The following is a 26531-nucleotide window of genomic DNA, read 5'->3' as shown; positions in this document are numbered from 1 at the left end:
TTGTCCTCATTCTGTTTCCACCACTGGACAATGGGATCTGTAGTCACTTTTGCCTCAGACACTATGCTCCACCCATACATGGGATTGTGTTTTGATGTCACTTCCACTCAGCTTTCTCCTTCTCTTCCTTGCTTTTCTTTGCCCACCAAATAGATCAATAAATTATGTAAGGGCTGGTTGATAATGGACTGCTGATGGGCCAGGCTTCTGCAGAGTGCTTCTGCAGAGCAAGAGCTCGGACCCTGAACTAAGCAGCTGTGGCTGGGAGTTGGAGAATCAAGTCACTATCTTTAGTTAAGTGTCTGTAATTGCCTAATTTGTTCTTCGTGCATTCCTAGGAGAGAAGCTGGTAGGCAGAGGAACCTGCTGTTTAGGAATTTTCCTGGGTAGATAAGGGGATACTTTGGAAATTGGGTTAGATAAGCTTTTTATCTGTCAGAAGGAGCTATTTTCTACTGGGCTTATTCCCAGGAAACAGCATTTCAGGGTCTTATTTAGCATCCCAGTGCTGAAGAAGGATTAAAATTAGAAACACCAGAACTTGGGCTGAAACTTATGGCAGACTTAGGGTCAGGAAGCTGCACTGTGTTCCTGGTTCTGGCATATGCTGGCTTTGATCAAAGCACACACTGTGTTCTCTGAGCTTGATGTTTAGTCTAATTAACCTTTAGAATGGAATGTCAGCATTGCTTGTCTTTCAGGGCGGGGCTAATCAGTGAGATGATACAGGTGGAAGTTCAGTGAACCTGGGATGTCCATACAAATGTAAAGTATTACTGTCAATTTCTCAGTCTCTGTGATGAGGCCTAATTCACAGGGCAAGAGAGGAATTTGGGTTTTTTTTTTCTGCTTAGCTCCCCAGGTAATCTCATTAATACCCTCTAACTCCAAAAACAAACAAACAAAAACTAAAACAAAACCCAGCAACAACAACCCCCCCCCCAAACCAAAACCCTCTAACTCCCAGTCAAATAGAAAAGATAGGTTTGAGGGAAATACTATCTCTGCTAGGAGGACATCTCAGCTTGCTTTCCTCCGTGACAGTTCCTCACTTAGAAAAACTTTTCCTTGGCTAAAAATTCTATTCCTTCTACTCTCATTTCCAAATTCTGGGGACAGTGGAGGAAGAACTCTTTTCTACTTGAGCCCCTCAGCTAAAGCCAACCAGATATCCTTTCCTCCCTGGAGGAAGACTGAGCTTCACAGGCCTGCAAAGGGTTAAGTGAGCCACACCCTCAGCCTTGGACTTTGTGCTGAGCAACCGTCTCTCCAGCCTCTCCTGGCCTGACTGGCACAGGGAGCCTGGGCTGGAAGAGGCAGTGCAAAGGAACATCTGAAGAGTGGACACTGGCAAGAGGAAGGTGGCCTCTTTTCTGGTTTCCCTGACACCATGGACAGCTCCCACTGACTAAGACCACTTCAACCTTCATGTCTGGGGCTTCTGTGCCCCCTCTGTCAAACTGGGATTTCATCTACCTTTCTTCAAGGGACACTGAATTCACATCCTCATTCCAGTGCTGGGTGAGTCCTGCTTTGACCTGTCACTGCTCCTCTTTTCTCCTTTTCCCCTTCCCTGCCCCCAGCTATTCCCATTCCCATTCCTCTCAACTCTCAATCCCAAAATCCCTTCTCCCAACCCACTTTCTGCTTACTTTCCCTTGCCAAGTTACTTCAAAGATTTCACTTTTTTTAAAAATCTGAAAACATGAGATAATAATAGTACCTGCTTCACTGTAAGCATCAAATGAATTAGTATCTACAAGGTGTTTAAGGCCCTGTCTGGCCTGTGGTAAATGCTGTGTGATGTCTAGAGACTGCTTTTATTGGTTAGTCTTACTGCTTCCTCAATTTTGTCTTTCCAGGAAGTTACAGGAGCTTGGGGAAAGCAGAATGAGGGGAGAAGGGAGCCTGTATCCCCGCTTCTTGCCCTACCTTCCATCGCTCCTTTCTGCCCTCCCCCACCCAGGTTCTGAGATGCAGGAGAGTGAGAAAGTGTGCTTCTTTTATTCCTGTTTGGGAGTGGCATTAAGCATTGTACCAATAAGTCTGATCCATAACTGGTCACTCCGCCTATGTAGTTCCACTGGAAAGCCTGCGGGGGCTGGGCTTTCTCCTGAGGAAACACCTGCCATGTGCCTCCAGCACATGGGCCCCAGCACCGCAGCCCTCCCCCTCAAAAGTTGGGTGTGCCCCTCTGGACAAAGTCTGTGCCAGAAGTTTACAGGAATGGGTATAAAGGCTGGAGATGGGAAAATAGGGACAGGAGTGGAGGGCATCCAGAAGCTCAGACAGCTATTTATTAGTTGAGGAAACAAACTCCACTTTTATTTTACAGAGGATTCCTGTCTCTGTTCTCTAACTTATCACCTTGCTCAACCCCTATTTAAACGTGAAGCTTACAATAGCAATCACAGGGAAGGAGAGACCTCTGAAAGCACTGAGGTGGGTATAGGGGCTTGGTTTTTTGTTTGTTTTTTTTTGGAACAGGTCTCCCTATGTAGCCTAGGCTGGCCTTGAACTCATGGCAATCCTGCTGCAGCCTCCTGAGTGCTAGGTGCATGAGCCACCACTCCCAGCTGGGTCTAGGGGTTTGAGATGGCTAAAATAGGGGCTGTGAGAAGTAGGGATAGACAAGAGCACCAGGGTAAGTAGCCAGGGCTTTTGGATGCTGGCTAGAGCCTCAGAACAAAGCAGGAGGGGGAACTTTCTATACCTGGCTGTGACGTAAAGCTTGGCTCACGCTTTCCGCCTCAGCCTTCTCTCCTTGAAGCAATTCTACTCCCCCATTGCTGCCTACTGGGTACTGTCCTTCTCCAGGTGGTCAGAGGTAGGTAGTTCTCTCCCCTACCCTGGGTAACAGAAGGTTCCCTGCCTCCTGCTGAGAGATTTGGTTCCCTGCTTGGGCTGGCCTGGTACAAAAGCTCTTTTAGGTTGGGGGCTCTCGGTCTTTCTTCCCTCTTCCCCTCACATGGTTAGTGACATTTAAGCTGAGCAGATACCAGAAAATTGCTCCTTTTACTCCCAGGATATGCAGCCCCTCAACATGTCTCTCACAGAAGGTTCTGTGGGGGTAGAGGACCTTGTCCTCCTGGAACCCCTGGAGGAGGTGTCTCTTCTCAAGAACCTTCAGCTTCGCTATGAAAACAAGGAGATTTATGTGAGTGTACTGTGGGTATGGCTGGCTATGGGTATATTGGGAAAGTCCACATTTTCCCCCTCATTCCCTTCACCTTCCTGGTTCCAGACCTACATTGGGAACGTGGTGATCTCAGTCAATCCTTACCAACAGCTGCCCATCTATGGCCCCGAGTTCATTGCCAAATACCGAGACTATACCTTCTATGAACTAAAGCCCCATATGTGAGTAGAAGGCCCCTGTTTTGTGACAATGAAACATTCTGATTTCCTCTATCCCTCTCCCTAAAGTGTTCTCCAGCTGCCACCTCCTCTCCAGCCTTCTGGAGGCCTCTCACTAGGTCTGTTGCTTCTTACCTAGTCTGGTCCATGTGGGGAGAGTGGATGAACCTAGAGCTAGAGACTAAGTGAAAAATGGTATCTTGGACTGGCCCCACTAATCATTGCCCACTTCTTCCCTCAAGCTATGCTTTGGCAAATGTGGCTTACCAGTCACTGAGAGACCAAGACCGAGACCAGTGTATAGTCATCACAGGCGAGAGTGGAGCTGGGAAGACGGGTGAGGAACCTGGCTGGGGAAAGCCATAGTCACCTCTGGAACACCACCTTGTGTTTTCCCTAGCCAGGCCTTGCCTACCCAGTTTTTCTGATTCTGAGGGATGTGCCTTGCTGGGGGAGAGGAGTTAAGAAGCGGGGCTGGGGATGGGTCAGCCATGGGTGGGTCTCTGTGAGGGGGATTCTCTGTGCACAGAGGCTAGCAAGCTGGTGATGTCTTATGTGGCTGCCGTCTGTGGAAAAGGGGAGCAGGTGAACTCTGTGAAGGAGCAACTGCTTCAGTCAAACCCAGTGCTGGAGGGTGAGGATCCTGATCTCTGCTCTCTCCATTCCTCCCAGTCCTCAGCCCCTAGAGTCACTTGTTCCCAGTGCTCCAAAACCACTGCTCCCTTTCTGAGATTGGCATGAGGACTGGAAGAACCCCCCCACCCAGGGCTTTTCTTCCCTTCTCAGAGTCTCATCTCTCCCCTCAGCCTGGCTCACTTCCCCTCTCCTCCTTTCTGCAGCATTTGGCAATGCCAAGACCATTCGCAACAACAACTCCTCTCGATTTGTGAGTGAGCATGTTCCAGCTTGGGAGGAGAGGGGTTGGGGCTGAGACAAAGGGGTGCAGCACAGACCCCTCCTGACAGGGCTGCAAGAAGAGGAAGAAGCAAAGTCTTTCTCTGGTCTCTCTCTGAAGGGAAAATACATGGATATTGAGTTTGACTTCAAAGGATCCCCGCTTGGTGGCGTCATCACAAACTGTACGTGTCTCCCCGAGACTACTCATCAACTTTCTCTTCCCCCTTCCCAGTGACCTTCCCTGCTCATCTGCCCCTGTAGGAAAGAGGAACATTAGACTTCAGGAAATTTCCTAAATGCTAGGAACACCGTGGCTGAGGGCAGAATTAGTGGGACACTGCAGTACCTCTCAGGCCCTCAGGAGGTTACTTTCTAACTCTTTGCCAGATCTGCTTGAGAAATCCCGAGTGGTGAAGCAGCTCAAAGGGGAAAGGAACTTCCACATCTTCTATCAGCTACTGGCTGGAGCAGATGCAGAGCTGCTGAGTATGTGCCTGCCCTGGACATACGGCAAAGCATTCCTAACCTCCATTCCATCCCTAGAACCTTGGGCTCCTCTGGGCCCTGCAGCCCCCTTCCCTTGACCCCCTGAGATTTCTCCTTGCTGGTATTCCTCACTTGGGACCTCAGAACCCATTGCTGGGAACAAATCTCAACCCCTCTGCTCTATTCCTTTCCTGGGATTGGTTGCTAGGGATGTGCCTTTCTTGCCTCTCCACTACACTCATTGCTCTGTTCTACATGGGCTCCTCTTTCTCCAAGCTGCTTTAGACATAAAACACTCATCCCCATCTACCTTCATCTTACTTCCACTTTAAGAGGCTTTATTCGGGCCAGAGATGTAGCTCAGTGGCTCTTTGCCTCCCTGGTAAGTGCAAGGTCCTGAGTTCGATACCCAGTACAAAAAAAAAAAAGCTTTATTGACAGTTCAGTGGAGAAGGCAGGATGTTGTGTTAAAGGAGCTCTAGTTGAAGCTGTCTTGGGCTTATCTCTGCCTCACTTGGACCCTGTCCCTGACTTTCTTTTCTTAGACCATTCTATGGAGGTTTTATTGATTCACTCATGTGTCTACTGTGAGTATCTACTATGATACACATTATGCTAGCCTCTAGGGATAGAGTTGAGTAAAATACCAACTCTGTTCTCAAAGAACTCACAGTCCCTAGTATGCTTCTAGGGACAGCAGATGTGTGAACATATAGACTGAAATACAGTATGATTGGTGCCTTAGGCCTGTGTAGGTAGGTACAGGAGCAGAAGGCATGGAACCCCAGCCTGGTTGCTGGCCTGGCCCGAGCTGGGCTGGCCTTAGGTGGGTATCACTGCAGTAAGGTGGGACTGAGACCCACTTAGAGTTTGCCTCTCAATCTCCCTTCTAGCTCTGAGAACCATGGGTTTCTGGCCCCAAGGATCTGTCCCTTTGGTTTCTTGTCATTCCATGTTGAGCCTGTGCCTAACTGCTTTTCCCCGCCTGAAGACCTCCAGAAGGTGGCAGAATCCCCGTGGGTCTTGTCTTCCTTCTAGACTTCGTAGTCTAGTCATGTTTATTTTGTCTGATCATAGGTATTTGTGTCTTGTTCTGGCTGGTTCTGTCCTCTATTGGTTTAAACGGAATCTGGGTGGGATCTCCCGGGTGTCATTATCCCTGGGTGTTCTGACTCATTCTCACTCCATGTGCCCTTCTTTAGCAGACTCCTGTTTCAAAATGTGTGTGCTAGAGGGAGCTGCCATTAAGCTCTAGCTTGACGCGTGCTCCCCAAATCTCAGATCATTTTCACAAAAGATAATTGGCATCCCTCAAGTTCCAAGATTAGACCAATCCCTCACACCTTAGGCAGACAGCTTTGAACACATTCTTGATTCATTTAAAATGAAAAAGCTTGTTTGCGAGCCATGTATACAGAATATGGAGATAAGAACCACAGTTCCATCTGGGAGTGGTGGTTCATGTCTGTAATCCCAGTAGGGGAGGCTGAGTCATGTCTGTGAGTTCAAAACCAGCCTGAGCAATATAGTAAGACTCCTGTCTAAAAAAAAAAAGACAGTTCTAACACAAAAGTTGCTCATGTGTATGATAGACAAAATAAAATGTAAACCTAGCCAATGTGATACAGGCTGGGACAAAGATTCAATGCAGAGGAACATAACCATTTAGCCCAGCTCCTCAGCATCACAGACACATACCTTCTAAAATTCACAACTTGCTTTTTTTTTGGTACTGGGGATCAAACTTGGGACCTTGCGCTTGCAAGGCAGGCGGCGGAACCATTGAGCTAAATCCCCGGTCCAAGACACACACCTTCTAGAAGGGGTGTTAAGGTCAGAGAATGCACTATCTGCCACTTTGTTGGTGCTTGGTGAACACATAATGAATGAGTCCCCCAGGGCAGGGGGAATGAGGTGTTGAGGCTGGGGGTGGGTGGGACCTATGTGTTCACTTTTCTTGCCTTACCTTCATTCTCTCAGAGGCACTGAGACCTGAGCAGGGTAGAGGGTTTATTTGACTGTTTTTACTGTTTTAGAACTCAGAGGGTGGGTGGAAAGAAGAGTCAAAAGAGGCTTTTCTTTTAGAAAAGTTTTGAGAAAACTCAACAAGTGTGAACACCTAAACTCTAAGTACTGTTTAAAAATGTAGTCTGTCATCATGGGAATTAATGATCCCCAAACAAAAGAGATCTATAACATAAAAGAAAGGATCTATAACATAAAAGAAAGAATCTACATCAAAAATGCCTCTGTCAAATAAAGGAATGAACCCAGATAGGGCAAGGGAGGGGAGATGTCAAGGCTGGAAGGCTTCAGAGAGCTGAATGCTAACCCTCTTTCCATGCTGACTCTCCCAGAGGCCCTGAAGCTTGAGCAGGATACAAGTGGTTATTCCTATCTGAACCACGAAGTGTCCAGAGTGGATGGCATGGATGATGCCTCCAACTTCAGAGCTGTACAGGTGCGCGACAAGTGTGGGCAGATTTGGGGTATCCCCTGAGTCCAGGCTTTGAGTTTGAGAAGGGAGGCATTGGGCTGGTACCACCATTTTAGATTAATTTCTGCTTTTTCCCCAAGAATGCAATGACAGTGATTGGGTTCTCTAAAGAGGAAATTCAACAAGTACTGGAGGTGACAGCTTTGGTCCTGAAGTTGGGGAATGTGGAGCTGACTGATGAGTTTCAGGCCAATGGGATACCAGGAAGTGGGATCCGTGATGGGAGAGGTTCGTGCTAGCCTGATGGAGCCCCCACCCTGAATCTCCTACTTTGAGTCCTATTCTTCTACAATTTCCAGAGTAGTCAACTTCACCCTGATGCAGTCCCACTCAGACCACTTCTGAGTTCTCCCTCAGTAGGCTCATTAAGAACTCCCAATGATGCACACTGGAATGAGATTTTTGAAATTTGATGGATCTGGATTTTGGATTTCTCCAGTCTTAGTTGATTCTTCTGCATATGGGGATAACACACCTGCTTCAGGAGATTCTCGTATTAAAGTAGGCAGTGCTCACCAAGTGCCTAGATCTCCCTTTTCCCTTAGCCCTCTGTTCTTCTATGGTGGTGTTTTGGGTTAGTGAACAACTTCCCAGTGAGACCCAGGGCACCAATCTTCCTGGCACCTTTGCTTATCTGTGCCCTCATGTTCCCTGCCATTGAGACAAAGCCCCCTCTCCAGACATCTTGAATTTCCTCATCATTCTAGGTGTTCAGGACATAGGAAAGATTGTGGGTTTGAATTCCAAGGAACTAGAAAGAGCTTTGTGCTCAAAGACCATGGAAACAGCCAAAGAAAAGGTGGTCACTATGCTGAATGTTATCCAGGTAAGGACCCTTCTGAAGGGGGCTTACCCTGAGTCTGTTCTGTGGCTTCCACACTAAGTTCTTTCCCTCACCCAGGCTCAGTATGCTCGGGATGCTCTGGCTAAGAACATCTACAGCCGCCTCTTCAACTGGCTAGTAAATAGAATCAATGAGAGCATCAAGGTGAGCAATTGCCCTGTTGCCTCAGTACCTTCTGCCTGCTCCTCTGTCACTCTGGCTACCAACTCCATTCCTTGGTTTCTGACATGAACAGAGAGAGGAGGATGAGTGGGGTGGAACAAGTCATTCTAGTAGTGAATTGTGGAAACATCATTGATGTTTGAGTTCAAATCTGATCCATCTATTTTTCAGTCATGTGGTCTTTGAATTTCAGATCCTAAGCCTTGGTGTCCTAATTTGGACATGCCCACTAAAACATTAATGTCTACCTACTTCACAGGGTTTAATGCAGATCAGATAAAAACAATATGTATATGGTTATCACATGATCCAGCAATTCCCTAGGCCTGCATCCAACAGAACTGAAAACTGATGTCCTCTACAAAAAATTTGTGTACATTCATACAAGCATTATTCATAATAGCCAAAAGGTAGAAGCAACCCAAGTATCCATCAGCTAAATGGATAAGCAAAATGTCTATCTGTGCAGAATTATTTGACCATAAAAAGGAATGAAGTCCTATTACATGCTACAAAATTGATGAGTTTTGAAAACATTGTGCTGAGTAAAAGAAGCCCATTACAGAAGACTACCTTCTGTATGATTCATATGAAATGTACAGAATATGCAAATCCATTGAGGTAGGAAGTGGATCAATTATTGCCAGTGACTGGGGCAGAGGAATGGGGGAAAAACTATTAATGGGCACCAGAATTCTTTTTTTTTTTTTTTTTGGTACTGGGAATTGAACTCAGGGCCTCATGCTTGCCAGGCAAGCACTGCACTGCTGAGCTACATCTCTGGCCCTGGAATTCTTTTCTTTGAGTAATGAAAATACTCTGGATTCAATAGTGGTGATGATTTTACAACATTTCAAATAACTAAAATGAGCCACTGAATTATACATGGTATGTGAATTATATCCAATAAAGCTATCATTTGTTCATTTTCTTGGTGCTGGGGATTGAACCCAGGTTCTTTTTTGGTTTTTCTTTTTTCTTTTTTTTTTTAGACAGAGTCTCGCTATGTAGTTCGGGCTGGGCTTGAACTCACTATGTAACCCAGGCTGCCCTTGAACTTGATTACAGGCATGAACAACCACGCCTGGCTAAACCGAAGTCTTTGTACATGCTAAGTGTGTGCTCTGTCACTAAGCTACAATCCTGGTCACAAGCAGTTATTAAATAATTATCTACATGAAAGTGCTATCTATATAAAGGCTATTACTGATAGGCAGCAAGATAAGATGGAATTTGAATTTAGACTGGGGTAAATGCTTTTTCTTTTTGGTGTTTTTTTTCATCTGTGAAATGGAAATAATCATGCCTAATATGATTATGATTATTAAATGACATGGAATTTTTTGTAGTGCTGTACACTGCAGGGATGGTTATTATCCTGAGAGAATTTTTTTTTGGTACGAGGGGTTGAATTCAGGGCCTTTGCACTTTTACAGCCCTTAAAAATTTTGTTTGTTTTTGTTATTTTGAGACAGGATCTCACTAGTGAGGTGTCCAGGCTGGGAACCTGTCATCCTCCTGCCTTAGTCTTCTACAGTGCTAGGATTACAGGCATGTGCTATCACTCCCAGATGAGAGGATTTTAATGTTTTTCTACCTCATACCATGGGCAAACCTTTCTGGCATTTATTTGAATCTTCCTTTTCTTCTTTCCTCCTCTGCTTGTCTTGTAGTAAGTATATAGAGGGGAAAAGAGAATAAGACACCATACTTCCAGTTTGTTCAAGCTCACTCTAGTTCTGGTTGCCCCTGCTCTGACCCTATTTGACCCTGAAGACCCTGGCCTTGTATGCATAGGGGGCCTGTCCTCAGATTTATCCTCTCTTCTTCAGGTGGGCACTGGGGAGAAGAAGAAGGTAATGGGAGTCCTAGATATCTACGGCTTTGAGATACTGGAGGTGAGAGAGCCTCATCCAACCTCAGCAGCCTGCTTCCCTAAGAATTGGGGGGGAGGATTACAGCGGGTGTGAGAGAGGGGAGGAAGGGCTAAAAGGGAGGAAGGGTCTTATGTGAGCTGGTATTTCTCTTTGATTCTCAGAATAATAGCTTTGAACAATTTGTGATTAACTACTGCAATGAAAAGCTACAGCAGGTGTTCATAGAACTGACCCTGAAGGAGGAGCAAGAAGAATATAAGAGAGAGGTAAACTAACCCTTTTCCCACCCCCTCTTAAATGACTTCTAGACTTATGCCAAATCTTTTCTCTTTGATCACAACTTCCAGAAGGGAAGACAAAGGAAACAATTTCCCTTGCTCAGCTGAGCATTACGCATTCCTAAGCAGCCCTAATGGTCTGCTCTCCATCCTCTGTGTCACCCGCTTCCCACTCCAGGCCAGGCTAGGAGACAGATTGATGGAAGGGTGTGTGTGGAGAGGGTTCTGACAAGAGAGAAGTGACAGTTGTGCTTGGCCTATGGCAGACTATGAGTCGAATTTAGAAGGGACATTTCTCCTGGGCTTGGTACCCTACCGCATCCCTTTCTGTGGTCTTCTCCAGCATCTCAGAATGTTCTGTTTCCTCTGGCACTGGCTGATGTTACCATCCCCTTCATGGCACCCTGATCCCAGACTTCCTCACCAGAAGTGCCCCATGGCTCCAACTTGCCACACTCTTTCCCTGATTTGGTGCAAACCTCTGTTTTTTATGGCTAGGTGTTAGAAAAGCTCTCTGATTAAGCGAATCCACCCCAAAGTGTGAGTGGTTGAGAGTCTCACTCATCTAAACCCTCCCAGGGATATTCCCTTATGAGCTGTGAGGCATCAGTTGTGGCAGAATTTCAGGCAATATTGTCACTATGTGTGGAAGAGTTTTTCCAGTTGTTTTGCACACTTTAATTTTAACAATTTAAATTATCAAATATATAAAACATTTCCATGCTTCAAAATTCAAAAAGCTTCAAAAGGTATAGATATAAAAATCTTCTTTCCATCTCCGCCCTCAGCCTCCTAGTTTTCCTCCCCACCCCAGAGACACCCAAGGTGGGCTTTCTTCCAGATTTCTTTTTATGTGTATTTAAGTGGATATGTAAATGTATTTTTCTATAAAATTTATACAAAGGGCAGTAAATACACTCTGTTCTGTGTCTGATTATCGTCACTTAACAAGAGATCTTCCCATATCAGTATATAAAGATACTTTTTACAGCTGCATTAAATTATAAGGATATCATAGTTCATTTAACTGGTTGGGGAAGAAGATGAAGTGGGAGGTCAACTTCATATAATTTCATTCTACTTTCTGTAAAGACCTCTGAGGGAAGAAGGAAAGAAAGGCTTGTGCTCTCCAAGCATATATAAGAATGCTTCGGCTTGGGAGGTTTGGCCCTTAAAGCAGGGATTAGGAACTGTACTGTCCTCAGGCCTACTGCTCAGCAAGTCCCCAAGCAGAGATTTCTTTGGGTCTTCTTTTTCTGTATCATTCTTACATATATTTATTTATTTTAAAATTAATTTTATTGGTACATTTTAGGTATACAATATAATGACATTCATCATTGGAAATTTGCACCTTTACATAATCTCTCTTGGTTCTTATTTTTTCCCCATCCCCCCCCCCCTTCAGCCCCTCCATCCCCATTTACAAAGACTTTGTTTCCATTTTTTCATTTTCTCATCTTATCTTCTATATCTGAAATTCTGTCCTCACATTGGCTTATTCTGCTGGGTAAACTTTTTTTTTTTTGGTACCGAGGATCGAACTTGGGTCCTTCCGCTTGCGCAGCAGGTGGCGAAACCACTGAGCTAAATCCCCGGCCCTCTGCTGTGTAAACTTCTGATGGAGTTTTTAATCTGGAAATCTGTTTGCATCTGCTTTATGGATTCCATTTGTTTCCTTTGTTGGGATTCCATCATGTTCCCCAGCTCCTCTATTTTTTAATCTGTGTCCTCTCTAGATTTATTAATCATGTCTTGCACTATGGGCACAATCTCTGCTGTTATCTGAGAAATTATTTCTGATTTCATTTTTTCCAGATCCTCTTTTGTTGCCAGTTCAGGGAGTCCAGGTGGTTGAGTATCAGATTGTTCCATCTCATTTCCCTTTGGGGTTGCTGTAGGTGATCTGGAAGTCTGGTTTTGAGATTTGTTTACGTGTCTTCTCATTTCAAGGGGGGGTTGTGTGTGTGCTGCTGGCGCCCACGCGGCTCACCTCCTTGGTGCTGGGGGTGGTCGTATGGCTGCCCAGAAAGCTCGCCTTCTAGGCACTCATTCATTTATTTATTTACTGTGGTTTGGAGACAGGGTCTTGGTATGTGGTTCAGGCTGGCCTTGAATTCACTATGTAGCCCAGGCTGACCATGAAATTACAGTGATCCTCCTGCCTCAGCCTCCTGAATACTGTGGCTACGGGTGTGCACTACCACTCTCAGGTTCTCACTTTAATAAAGTTATACAGTCTCAAAGTATGGTGTAGTTCAGTGGTTCTTAAAGTGTGGTCCTGGACCAGTAATGTCAGCATTGCTTGGAACATGTTGAAACTGTAAATTCCCAGGTGCCATGCCAGACCTTCTGAATTGGAAAGAGGAGTGCAGAGGGGAGGTGGGACTCAGCAATCTGTATTTTTAGCAGGGTCTTCCAGGTGATTGTTGTGCACTCTCAGATTTGTACATCACTGAGGTAGATCTTTGAAGATGCATGAAATTAGCTTTGTTTGATGATAAACTCTCCATAGTGTGCTCCAGTCTTATAGTTTATTGCAGATGTGGTGTGATCATTTATTTTTCCATGCATATAGCTCCTCCCCTGTCATACTGGGATAGTCTCTAACCCAACCTCCACCCAGCATACTATGCTTCCTTTCTACCCTATACCACCTACAGGGCTCTACATTGTCTCGGCTGCTCTCACAGGTGCTTGGGTTCTATATACCCACCCCAAAATACCCAAACTTGGAGGCATGGGGACATAAATAGAACCATACCAAGGACTCCTCTGAACTATGGGCCTTTCTGTGGTCCTTTGTGGAGGAGGTGAAAGGAAGGCTGTATCTGGTAAAGTCTTCAGAGACTTCATGTAGAACTGTTTCTGTAATTGCTGTCTCTCTATGCCAGGGCATACCATGGACAAAGGTGGACTACTTTGACAATGGCATCATCTGTAACCTCATTGAGCATGTGAGTTACTTTATCTTGCCTCTGGAATGTCCCTTTCCAAACTCCCTGAAGATCCTTCCCCCATCTCTCTCCTGACTATCCTACTTGTATAGGATGGAAAAGACAGGCAAAGGATGAAAAGCTCAAGGGGCAACAGTGAGACAATGGACATCTTGAAGTACCAGGTATATATTGCACTGATCTTGTTCCCTTGGCCCAGAATCAGCGAGGCATCTTGGCCATGCTGGATGAGGAGTGCTTGCGGCCTGGGGTGGTCAGTGACTCCACTTTCCTAGCAAAGCTGAACCAGCTCTTCTGCAAGCACAGTCACTATGAGAGCAAAGTCACCCAGAATGCCCAGAACCAGTATGACCACAGCATGGGCCTCAGCTGCTTCCGCATCTGCCACTATGCGGGCAAGGTGATGTATCGGGGCTGTAGGGCAAAGACTAGGGCTGAAAACAGTGGGGGAGGACCTGAGAGGAGGTGAGAGCTGAGAGTACTTTACAACAAGCCTGGGAGGGAGGACCAAGTGGTGGAAGACAGTCACAGGGGCTCCAAACCCGGTTGCTTCTCTACAGGTGACATACAGTGTAACTGGCTTCATTGACAAGAATAATGACCTACTCTTCCGAGACCTGTCCCAGGCCATGTGGAAGGCCCAGCACCCACTCCTTCGATCCTTGTTCTCTGAGGGGAATCCCAAGGAGGCCTCTCTCAAACGTCCCCCAACTGCTGGGGCCCAGTTCAAGAGTTCTGTGGCCATACTCATGAAGAACCTGTATTCCAAGAACCCCAACTACATCAGGTGACAAACTGGGCACACAGGAGACATGCTTCATATGTCAAGGCATTGCAGAGGCCATACACTGTAGGACGTGTCTGTGGGAGTGTGTGTGGAATAGGGTTCAGAGGCTATTTCCTCATGAAAAACAGCCAGGTGAGGAGCAGAGCATCCCATAGGTGGGTAGGGACGTGTTTCAGAATCATGAATGAAACTGGCAAGGCCAGTGTGTCCACTCCACTGAAATTTTCAACTAAGGGGACTATGTACAGAATAGGCGTCTGGAGACCAGGATGGTTCCACTGGTAATGGTGTCACCTCCTGAGGTCTGCGCCTTGCCCCACTTCCCACCAGGTGCATAAAGCCCAATGAACATCAGCAGCAAGGTCAGTTCTCCTCAGAGCTGGTGGTAGTCCAGGCACGCTACCTAGGGCTGATGGAGAATGTGCGGGTGCGACGGGCAGGCTATGCCCACCGCCAGGGCTACAAATCCTTCTTGGAAAGGTACCGATTGCTGAGCTGGAGCACTTGGCCTCGCTGGAATGGGGGAGACCGGTAAGACCCAGTGTGGAGACTGGGAAGCAGTAAAGGGCAGCGCAGGGAACAATTCTGGGAAGGACAAGGGGGAGCAGGGGATGAGCTGGCCTGCTGAAACCAGGGGAATGGGTACTTGGGGAAAGAAGTGATCATGTCCTGGAGCTGGAAGGTTTAGGTGAACATGCAAGAGGACTCTCTCCTGAGACTCCATCTTCCTCCCCTCTGCCTTTATAGGGAGGGTGTTGAGAAGGTACTGGGGGAGCTGAGCCTGTCCTCAGAGGAGCTGGCCTTTGGGAAGACAAAGATCTTCATCAGAAGCCCCAAGACTGTGAGTCTGAGAAAGCACTTGCATTTGGGAGGTGGGGTGAGAAAGAAGGCAGCAGCTATAGTCTGGGATGGACAGTGGGTGAGGCAGCTTCCTCTTGGCCGGCACTCCTCCCTTGAAACTATATTATCCGCCCCCCCCCGCCCCCCCCGCCTTGAGCTGAGGGAGTCAGGTGTGCTGCTCTCTCCTATTTGAGGGCCTTTACCTGAAGCAGAGCTCCTTGAGGACTGCAGTGATCAAATAAGATACTGGCTGGGAAGCCTCTGGTCCTGTGGGGTTCAGAAGAGAGCACTATTCCTGGAGGCCATGCCCTCTGCCTGACCTTTCTCTCTTCTGCAGCTCTTCTACCTGGAAGAGCAGAGGCGCCTGAGGCTCCAGCAGCTGGCCACCCTCATCCAGAAGATTTACCGAGGCTGGCGCTGCCGCACCCATTACCAGCAGATGAGGAAGAGTCAGATCCTTATCTCTGCTTGGTTTCGGGGCAACAGGGTACAGTCGTTACCCTCAAAGTCCCATCCCCTTCATTCTTACTAGAGTGGGAGAGATGATTCAGGATGTAGGTTTCTCTAAGAGCACCAATGTCCTCCACAGCAAAAGAAACAATACGGGCAGATGAAGGCATCAGCACTGCTGATCCAGGCTTTCGTGAGAGGGTGGAAGGTAATGGGGAGTGGGAGAGGGGCTTCCTCCCCACACATAGCTCCTCCTGGATTGTACCACCTGCTGGGCAAATCTTGTTGGCCCCCAGGCCACCCTTGTGTGATACCTGTGTTGGGGGTGTATGTCTGATTGGGCAGAAGGGCTCTGCTTCCCTCCTACTACAGTCTCAGCTCTTTAGCTTGTTTTGTTCCTTGTTAGTTGAAAATAGCTGAAACTGTTCTGGAATCTGTCTTCATTTTGGTTCCTGTCTTATATATTCATGCTAGGCTCGCAAGAATTATCGAAAATATTTCCGGTCTGGGGCTACCCTCATCTTGGCAAATTTCATCTACAAGAGCATAGTAAGTGTTGGGGGTGAAGGTAGAAGTGGGATGGGGTACAGGGGGTTGGGACAGGGGTGAAAGAGGAAGATATGACTCAAAGCTTTCCCCCAAGAGCTTCCTCAACTTGCTTGTACATACCTGGGTCCAGGAGGAGGCAGGATGAAACAGCGTGCAGGGAGCAGGCCCCAGTTGCCTCAGGCCCAGGGAGAATCAGACAGCATTTTTGCTAGTGTTTGCCACTGGAGACCTGTGGCATGGGGGCAGGGGTTGCCTCAGCACACCTACCATCTGGTCCATGGCATATAGACTGGAGGAGAGGTGGGCTGAATGTCTAACCACCTCATGAAGGAGCAGAGGGAGGACACACATAGGGTTAACCAGCCCGAACTTCCAAGATACATTTTGGGTGAAAATGGAGGGAATCTCCCTTCTATCTCCTCTGAAACCATAGCAGACCAATCAGAAACTAACGCTCAGGAAGACCTTACTCAGTTCTGGAGGATTTGGGTCAGGAAGGGCAGGAAGAAGGAGACCCAAGCCCACATGTTCAAACTGTAGGTGGTTTCCAGTGGGAGGAAAATAGGGGCAGAGAAGAGTGGTTTCTGGAGACACCTGTCAGATAACAATAGCACTTCTGAGAGGTGTCTAAGGGAAGCCAGGGACAGCGTAGCTCTACAGTGAAAGCTTGGAAAAGGCCGGAGAGAAGGAGGAACGAGCTGAAGGTCTCTACCAGAGGGCTGTAGTAAGTTATTACTGATTTCAGCTGACTGGAATTTTGGGCAGTTTTAGGGCCCTTATTAGTGTGCTCATTCAGACACAAGAAACCTTCATTTGGAACTCCTCTTTATTGTTAGAGACTCTGGGTTTCCCAGCTGACAAGAGCAATGGAAGTTTGGAAACTTAGGGTCTCCTCATTGCCTTCCCAGCCTTCATCTCTTCCTCCTTCTCCCCTGGGGTGGTGTGTGTGTGGGTTCCTTTTCTTTCTTGCCTGGCCTCCTTTCTGGCTGGCTCCGTTGTGTCTGCCTCCCCAGAATACGTGCTCTCTTGCAGCATACCTAAGGCCTGTAATCTGGTTTTGCACTTATCTCCTGATTGGCCCTTCCTCCGCTCTTTCTTTCACCTGTACTTTATCAGGCAACTGTCAAATGTCAACTCAGAAGCTGCTGGCTTCAGTCAGTATTTCGAAGTTAACACACACACCCCCGCCCCCAGCATGTAGAGGCCCTGAGCTTTGATTCCCACAGTGTTTCTTGATGATAACAAGGCTAAGTGCCCTTATGTGCTAAGGTTTTCAACAATTCTGTGAGATAGGTGCCCCCCCTCCCCCAGGTAGAAAACTGAGGCTCAGAGAGAATAAGTAACTTGCCAGGAGTCCCACAGCTGGCAAATGGTAGAGCTGTAACACAAATTATTTGACTCCAGAGCTTTTAATCCTAGAACAAATAATAAGAATGCCTTCTATACCAATTGGAGCAACAGAAGTTGTGGGCAATGCTTTGGAATGTCTGTTGAATTAAATCAAATCAGACTAAGGACTAAGGAGTACAGAGAGATGGGAGACCTCCTCAGGCCCAGATCCTGGGGGCAAGCTTCCTATAGAAGAAGCTACAAAAAGCTCGAGCAGGTCCTGTGGGTTATAGCAACATACTGTGTGCTCTTCCTTTTTCTATTTTAATTTTTTGTTTGGTTTTATGATATTGGGGATTGAATCCAGGGCCTTGTACATGCTGGGTAAGTGCTCTACCACTGAGTTACACCCCCAACCCTATTTTAATGTTTTTAACCTAATATTTTAACAAAACATTTTCGTAATAATTCCAAACATTTGGAAATGCCCAAGATCAAGTCATTTTCTATTATTGTCAATAATTCTGTGCCATAAATAAGCAAGGTTCTAGGTGCTCTTTAGGATGTACAAACTTTATAAAGTCCTTGTTCTAGACTGAGGAGGCTAAATAGATGCCATAGATGAAACTTGATGGCATCTTAGAACAGGAAAAATAAAAACAAAACTGAAGCTGGGTATGATGATGGATGCCTGTAATCCCAGCTACTTGGTAGGCCGAGGCAGGAAGATTGCAAGTTTGAGGTCAACCTGAGCAATTTAGCGAGACCCTGCCTCAAAAATAAAATAAAGGGCCAGGGATTTAGCTTAGTGGTTCCGCTACCTGCTTTGCAAGCACAAGGACCTGAGTTCAATGCCTGATACCAAAAATAAATAAATAAATAAATAAATAAATAAATAAATAAATAAAAATAAAATAAAAAGTCTAGGAATGTAGCTCAGTGGTAAAGTGCTTGCCTGGTGTGCACAAGGCCCTGGGTTTAAGACCCAGAATCTCAAGAAACAACAACAACAACAACAACAAAAAATGAAGCTAAAAAGAGCATGCTCAAAAGTTTATCAAGGACATGTAAAGACATTTGAGTATGGATTGCTATTTTTTTTTTTTTTGGTACTGGGGATCGAACTCGGGTCCTTGCACTTGCACAGCAGGCAGCGAAACCACTGAGCTAAATCCCTGGCCCTGGATTGCTATTAAATGAGCGTATCTCACTAGTGTGGATTTTCTTAGGTGAGGCAATGGTGTTATTATTGTATAAAAGACTGCCCCAGTTCTTGGGAAATGCATGCTGAAGCCTTAGGGGAAAATGCTATGATATGTATAACATACTCAGGATAGAATGGTAGCAAGGGTGTGTGTCTATGTATGTCCATAAACACACATATGTGTTACAGGTGCTCATAGGAGACAGCTCACTGAGCAGAAGGTTAATGTTATCAGTTAGTGAATTTAGATGAGGGTTACACAGTATCCAGATGTTCATTGTGGTTTTAAAAAAAAGTACTCTGCAAGTTTCAAAACTTTCAAATTGAAAAATGGCTATACTTAAACAAACCAGTAAGTCAGGTTGTTATTCTCCTCCTTAAAGCCCCCAGTGGTGTTCCATTTCACCAGGATAAAAGCCTGCCATGTCCTCACCTCAGGCTAGAAAGCCCTTCATGATCTGACCCTGACCAATTCTATTCTTCGCTTGTCTTGGTCAACTCACTCTAGCCACACTGGCTTTCCTTATGTTTCTGGAACCTTTTACCACTCATTCCTGCCTCAGGGCCTGCTTCTTTGCATCACAGCAGATAGAATAATCTAGCATTGTATTATGTATTTATTTGCTTGTGATCTGTCCCTCACCCCCACCCTGGCTTCTTCATAGAATGTAAGCCCTCCATTCCTGTGTCCCCAAACCTAGAACAGAGCCAGAGAGATAATCAATGTTGAATGGTAAAAAAAAAATAAATTGGCACTTTGAGATCTTGAGTCCTTGACTACCTCTCTAGAAGAAGGAGATATTTTCATTCAAATACTTGCAATGCAAAGACTGAGATCTAGACAAAGTGGGATGGGGCTTCAGAGAAAGGAGAGGAAACTTATGACTTGGGGCATCAGGGAGGGCTTTAGCTGCATCGCCAAAAACAGGCAGAATCTAGGCAGGCAGGGTGAGCTACCAGAGCAGTGGGAGCTAGGCACAGAGAGAAAGTGGGTGGGCTGCATAGAGGGCATGGCAAGGGGTTCTGTCTAGTTGACTGGGGGTCGGGGAAAGGGTGCAGGAATTCTGTGCCATCACCTTGGGCTCTAAGTAGAGGACTTTGAGTGGTAGGCTGAGTTGTTAGATTGAACTGGTCAGAAGGGAGGACAGATTTGGTACCTGTCCATAGCCAACACATACAGTGACTGCCAACTGTAGGCACTTGTGAGCTGAGAGAATAGGAAGTAAGGGAGCTATTGAGACCAACTTTCACATTGGTTCCTCCCACCTCACTGCCCTGGGAAGCAGGTTTCCAGTTGGAGTTAATCCTTCTCTCCCTCCATGCTCCCATTCTTGCCCCTACCTTGTCGTCTTAAACTACATTTTACACTGACAGAGATCTAGGAGGAAACTCCCTTCCATCTCTTTGGCTCTGTTGCTGCTTCTCACTAGAGTGGGCTTTTTCCTTGCAAGTGGCACTGTCTGGGTATGAGTCTGCCTGCAAGGAAGTGTGTCTTCTTACCATTCCACTCCCAACCCAGGCACAGAAATTCCTGCTGGGCCTGAAAAACAATTTGCCATCTGCTAATATCTTGGACAGAAAGTGGCCAGCTGCCCCCTACAAGTGCTTCATCAGGGCTAATCAGGAGCTGCAGCAGCTGTACCACCAGTGGAAGGTGAGGCCACCAGCTCTTCTTCACAACTTAGTGCTTTGTTTCTTCTCTCTTATTTTCCTCTTAGGTTCCTTCTTCTATTCCCCCCATCCTCCCCCTTTTTTTTTATTGTGTTGAAATATATGTGACATAACATTTGCCATTTTAACAATTAAGTGAACAGTGGCATTAAGTACATTCACATTGTGTAACTGTCACCACCATCCATCTCCATATTCTTTTCTTCACCCCAAAGTGAAATTCCATACCATTAAGCACAAACTCACCATTCCCCCCTCTAATAATCTATAATCTACTTTTGGTTTCTATGAACTTAATTAACTATTGTAGGTACCTCCTATATGTGGGAATCATGTAATGCTTGTCCTTCTGTGTCTGGCTTATTTTACTTAGCCTAATGTCATTTGTTCTTCTATTCAAGGAATACTTGCTGAGCACTGTCTGGTCTCAGCCTTGCTGTGTAGGGGCACATGCCCCCGTGATGATGGTATTTGATAGTTCCCACTTCCCTCTTCAGCATGCCTTGGTTCTCTCCCTCCTCCTCAACACTCATCCACCCCCTGTCCACTCCTGAAATGCCTAGTGTCCCTTTCCCTCTGTTTGTCTTCTCCCTGGTGTCCTTTCTACTATGTCTCTCACTTCTCTCCTCAGTCCTGCCCTCCCACTCCATGATCTTAGTTCCTGTCCATCCCTCTTTGCAGTGTAAGAAGTTCCGGGATCGGCTATCTCCAAAGCAGGTGCAGATGCTGAGGGAAAAACTCTGTGCCAGTGAACTGTTCAAGGACAAGAAGGCTTCCTACCCCCAGAGGTTAGGTGCCCCAGACCCAGTAGAGCCAGTTTCATCAAGCAGTGGTTCTCAGTTTGAGCCTGTCTCAGAACCACCTAGCAGGACTGGGGACACTCAGGTGCTGTAGCCCTCTTCAGAGTCTGACTCGGCAGGTCTAGGTTGGCTCATCTCTGGTGATGCTGATGTTGGTCCTGGGCCACATTTGTGAACCTCTGACACAGAAGATATGAGGGACGGTGGGGGACAGGCCCAGAGGACTAGGATGGATCCTTGGGGTGGGAGCTGGGGATAAGGCACAGGGCCTTGTCCCTACTGCACAACTCCTGTGTATCCTCAGTGTCCCCATTCCATTCCGTGGTGACTACATTGGTCTGCAAGGGAACCCCAAGCTGCAGAAGCTGAAGGGCAGTGAGGAAGGGCCTGTTCTGCTGGCAGAGACTGTGAAGAAGGTCAACCGTGGCAACGGCAAGGTGAAAAAGGCCTGCTTTGCTGAGCTGCAGCTGCCCGCCTGGGGTAGGGATTAAGCCTGCCTGTCCTTACACTTTCTTGTTCTGTCTCATCCCTAGACTTCTGCTCGGATTCTCCTCCTGACTAAAGGGCATGTGATTCTCACAGACACTAAGAAGTCCCAGGCCAAAATTGTCATTGGGCTGGACAGTGTGGCTGGGGTGTCAGTTACCAGCCTCCAGGATGGGCTCTTTAGCTTGCATCTGAGTGAGGTATCAGAGCTGGATAGTGCAGGGCCTCTGACAGGAGAAAGGGGTGGGCATCGTGAGGTTGGGGCAGGCTGGAGTTGCTGGGACCGGATCTTTCACTCTGGGCCTTTGATGTCCCTCAGGCTGCTCCTGAGGAACGGGGTGGGGGTGGGGCGGGGATCACTTCCCTGCTATTTTTCCCTCTTTCCTAAGATGTCATCAGGAGGCTCCAAAGGGGACATCCTGTTGGTCAGTGACCATGTCATTGAACTGCTGACAAAAATGTACCAGGCTGTGTTGGATGCTTCACAGAGGCAGCTTTCTGTCACCGTGACTGAGAAGTAAGGCCATGAGCTGGTGGTGAGGGGCAGCTTGGGGCAGATGACTGGGCCAGTGGTCACTGTGACCAGGAAGATTCATACAATCAGAAAGTGAAGCATACTATGTCGGGGCGGGGCTTGGAGGTGTTCCCTATCTTACCATCCAAGTTCTCTGAGGCCTTGAGCCATCTGACTAGGTGGGAGGAATGTACCATGTGCTAGTTTTTGGGAGAGGTGGGGAAGCCATCATGGGGCTGCAAGAGTTGGGGTAAGGGGATGGGGCACTAGCTTTGATTTTTCTGTTTATTACCCCTCCAGGTTCTCAGTGAAGTTCAAGGAGAGCAGCGTTGCTGTCAAGGTCACCCAGGGCCCTGGGAGTGGTGGGAACGGCAACCTAATTTGTAAGAAGAAGGGAAGTCATTGCCTGGAGGTGACTGTGCAGTGAGGAGATGGGGGCCTCTTGCAGAGACGCACCTTCTTCTGGACCAGCACTGTCCCCCTTTACCCTCCTCCTTGTGAGGCTTGGAAATGGAAGAACCCTTGAAGAGGACCTTTCTTCTCCCCAACCCTTCCAGTCCTCTCCTCCCATCTCTTTGCCCACTAATAAAACATTCAGTTCTGAAATGTTTGGTCAGTGTGCGCGGGCCTGTCTCCCCGTCTCCTCACCCAGCTGCATCTGGATCCCCCTCCCCCATACCTTTTCCCTTTCCTCGGGTCCCTGGGAGCCAGCTAGTACAGATAATCAGAAGGGCAAAGAAGGGAAATTGTCTCTGGACTTCTCGACCGGCTGAGCTCTGTCAGGGTTTAGAGAGACTGGGGTGGGGGTGGGGGAGTCAGGGACAGGGCTCAGGTCGCAGGTGGCCAGTGGGCTGATTCATTAAATGTGTCCCTGGAGGGAAGAAGTGAGGATCCCCGACTTGGCAGAGATTGGGGTCCATTGGAGATTTCGCCTGAAAAGAGGCCCAAGGCCAGAGAGCTCCTGCGAGCCGAGGTGAGCTGGGGAATGAAGGGTCCCGTGTCTAGGAGCTCTGCCACCTCTCCATCCCCAAGCTTAGCACTGGGCTGCATTCCACCTGCCTCCTGGCACCACTTTCCTTTCCATATACCTGAGATGCCAGGCTGCTGCCAACAGTTTCTTGCTAATCGCTGTTCCAGAGCTGGGGCCTGTAGCTGGTGGCCCTTGACAGAGGCAGGCTCCCTCACCCAGACTCTCTCATCCCTATGACTCAACTCCTTTGCTCTGGTCTTCATGTATTTTCTTTGTATCATTGTCATTATCTTTTTCTGAGTCTACAACTGTCTCACACGATCTCATCGTCGCTATTTGCGTGGACTCTGACTAATATTAATACGTGATATTTTGTAGAATGCTTTATATCTTTTTCCACTTCCCTTCATATCTATTTCCTCATAGACTCTGTCTTGTCATCCTGGTTTCTGCCTTTGGGGAAATCACGCTCATAATATTCACGGTGAAATTTAGTTCTGCAGTCTAAGAGAGCGTACAAAGGGCTGCCTTTGTTGCCAGGTCTTCCTTTCACAACATCCACCTTCCCTGCCTCCTCTGCCAAGCTCTGAGCTATCTGTGCCCTGAGGCTGGGGTCTCCCTCACCTTGTTTCCAGCTTCTAGATTCCATTAGCAGTCAGCTCACGGCCCCAGCTAATCATGCTAGCAGGGAGACCTGGTTAACTTCTTCCTGCCTGCAGATTACTATTGCTTTCTGAGCACAAGTCCCATGTTTGGGCATACTCTGCTCCAGCTGAGATAGGACCAGGCTGGTGAGGGGCTCGAGCCTCTGTTGTGGAGCATGTGTTTAGAGGAAGGGTGGTAGCTCAAGCTGTAGCCGGCCTCCCTCTACCCTTGACAACTCCCCCATCCTTGACTTCTCAGAATCAGGCTGAGAAGATCCGGTCTGGCCCAGAAAGGCGGGTGTGCGGTGGGTGACCTGAGCCTGATCGCCTCCGCTCTTTGCCTCATCTGCTCCCAGGGCCCAAATTGTCGTCACTTTCCCAGTGAAGTGTCTGGTCATTTTCAGAAGCAATTTCAGGAGAAAATGCAGCTGCTGCTCCCTATCCTGCTTTTCTTTTCCAGTGGCTGAGGGCTCTGTCAGCTCCCTGAGTGGGGGTGGGAGAGAGGAGGGCTAAGTTATCTCCTTCCCTGAGTCACAGAGATAGATGCTAGTTTAAGGAGCTTTTCCCCTCTGTCTGTCCCTTCCTTCCCCTCTTTCCTGTCTGCTTTTCTTCTCTCCTGAAGCCCAGGAGCCTGGTGCCTGTTGGGCACAGTTTCCCCACTGTGTCACAAGGTTTGAATTGGCTTTCTCACCACAAGAGAAGGGGGAGTTTTGCCCCTTGTCCTCCTCTCCCAGCCCTCTTCCCCCTCACCTGTCCAGCACTCTCAAAGTGTAGGTTCCAGCCTTTGAGGGACACAGGCCATCCTGGACTCCCCTAACTCCCACAAGAAGCCACTCTACCATCTCAGAGCTTAAACTGTCTTTGGCATGGTCCTCCTGGCTCAGTCCACTTCTTCCCCAGCTCTGAGGGCTCTCTTCATTCCTTCCTGCTCTGTGGGTTGTCTCCAGCAGGCCCCGACAGATGCTGCCATCCTATTCTTTTCTTGTATCTGCACCCATTGTCACATGTGGGCCTCACCCTGGCTCACCCTCAGCACCTCTCTGGGATGGCAAGGGTGTCCACAGGTGAGCAGATGGTAACCTGTGAGGGTCATACTGTGTGCACAAGCATGGGCTGGGCCTGCCTCTACCTCTAACCCCCAGAGAATGGCTGACTAGCCTGTCTCATCTCAGCACAACTGTGTATCTTTTTCTGGTCTTGACTGAAACAAAAAGAGGGGAGTGCAGGGGGATCTGCTGCTACTACCCTGGACTCCAAGTACCCTCTCCTTTAGGCCAGTGAAAGCATCTGAAATGTGGCTTAAATGAAGAGTAGATTTTCAAAGAAAAAGGACACCTAAGTGCTCTATAGCCACAACAGGCACTTTACATGTCATTTGCATATGATTTGTGGGCAAAATTAAACCTGCCTGCTCCAGCTCTCCAATGCCTCCCTCCTTCATCACCTCTCTGACTTAGGTTAGCATCAACTCTTTCAAGTCTTTGCTAATCCCAGAGATCAAGGGGTGATCAGTTCTCCCAGCCATCCTCTTGCTCCCCCCACCTTTGACTCCTGCCATCCTCTGTGAGATGCCAAATCATCAAAGGACATTATTCATGGTGGACCTTTGCTGAAGCCCTGCTTCCCTGGTGCCAGAGCTGGGGGCAGGGAGGGATGGGTTGGTGGGGGAGGAGGTTGATGGGCCCAGGAGGCTTTTGGTCCTCAGCTAACACCTCTTCCTGCACACCTAACTCCCTCCACTGGCTTTTCTTGGGCTTCTGTCTCCAGGCAGGAGGAGGAGAGGAGGAGGAGAGAGACAGCTAGTCCGACTAGGAACAGCACCTGAGCTTCTCAAAGGAATGAACCAGTCATGCCATTTGCATGTAAAAAGCCTCCCACTTCTATTCCTAGTCTGGCCAAATGGTCCCAGCCCTGGGTTCTGGCCCATGTTCTTTGCCCACACAGCCCTGCAATTAGCTGTGTAATGAGAAGCTTTTAATGAGGCCTCATTAGCCATGCATATAATAAAGAGGCCTGATACCCAGCTGCTGCCCTCACTCTGAGGTGAACATGGGGCCCTGTGCAGTCAGGGTGGTTTCTGATAGTATGGTCCAAGTCCCAGGGTGGGTGAGGTGGGAAGAGAGGATTTCAGGAGCCCATTAGCACTTGAGAGGCTCCATGGAAGATCCTTGTTTTGGGCTGAGATATGAGAAGCTTGGCTCTGGCTTCCTTTTTCATTTTAAAAGTAAATTTTTATTATTCATCTATTATATGCCAAATACTCCAAGGTGTGAGATACAACAGCAAATAAATCAGACAAGAATTCTTACCCTTGTGATACAGTCTAGTAGAGGTGGTCTATGTCATAGAGAGACACTAAGTGAAACACTAGGGTGCTGCATGTAATAAGTGCATGAAAGAAAGGAGGGAGATATATGGAATTTTGGGGTGATTGAAACTTTTGGGGAAGGCCTTGGTAAGGAATGTTTGTAGTAAACACAAGATGGAGGTACTGTTTTTGCCTTGTCCCAAGATGTAGAAGAGTAGAAGGTCCCAAATCTCTAAGTCTCAGAGAGGTGGGCCATCTGTTCCCTTTGGGAGGGATAACTATTCCTTCACAGGTCAATGTTCATGCCAGTGCAGTAAAAAGAATGAGATTTGGGGGGTGAAGAACCTGAATTTGAGGCTGTACTCTGTTGTTTAGTAGCTGTATGTACTGTAGCCAGTGACTGAACCTCCTGGGTCTCAGGTTTCTCATCTGAAAAATAGGCATATTTCCTACTTACATGGTGCAGGTGAGGAAAACAAACAGATTGCTCTATCCCAAACACCTTGAGAATGTTCAAACCTTGCACTCTCTCAGCATTCTAGGAGGCTGAGGGAGGAGCACCTTTAGTTCAGTATGGGCAACTTGCCAGGACCCTGTCTCAAAATAAAAAATTAAAAATGCTTG

At 47.4% G+C, this 26531-nt stretch overlaps 1 protein-coding gene across 6 annotated transcripts; it reads left to right on the top strand.

Annotated features, from left to right (window-relative positions):
- The first annotated feature begins 1261 nt into the window (after positions 1-1261).
- On the top strand, positions 1262-22600 carry Myo1a (myosin IA). 6 transcript variants are annotated; one of them, XM_087192169.1, is made up of 30 exons: positions 1263-1521; positions 2336-2442; positions 2755-2827; positions 3026-3157; positions 3245-3360; positions 3600-3694; positions 3887-3991; positions 4197-4243; positions 4373-4436; positions 4642-4740; positions 7098-7201; positions 7318-7465; positions 7945-8063; positions 8139-8225; positions 10076-10141; positions 10282-10386; positions 13293-13355; positions 13555-13755; positions 13916-14142; positions 14473-14673; positions 14890-14983; positions 15320-15469; positions 15572-15640; positions 15907-15981; positions 20034-20168; positions 20867-20973; positions 21290-21422; positions 21519-21671; positions 21861-21988; positions 22286-22599. In XM_087192169.1, the coding sequence occupies exons 4-30, from the start codon at positions 3029-3031 to the stop codon at positions 22410-22412; spliced, it is 3147 nt and encodes a 1048-aa protein (XP_087048295.1). In that variant the 5' UTR covers positions 1263-1521; positions 2336-2442; positions 2755-2827; positions 3026-3028; the 3' UTR covers positions 22413-22599. The 6 variants fall into 6 exon arrangements, 4 of the variants coding, with proteins under 4 accessions (XP_087048295.1, XP_087048297.1, XP_087048296.1 ...); XM_087192171.1 differs by lacking the exon at positions 2336-2442; XM_087192170.1 differs by lacking the exon at positions 2755-2827.
- The last annotated feature ends 3931 nt before the right edge of the window (positions 22601-26531 follow it).

This window comes from Heterocephalus glaber, unplaced genomic scaffold, assembly GCF_053883595.1.
Source record: "Heterocephalus glaber isolate CG9 unplaced genomic scaffold, H.glaber_assembly_v1.0 deba00001569, whole genome shotgun sequence".
NCBI lineage: Eukaryota > Metazoa > Chordata > Mammalia > Rodentia > Bathyergidae > Heterocephalus > Heterocephalus glaber.
This window is presented reverse-complemented; position numbering and strand designations above follow the sequence as displayed.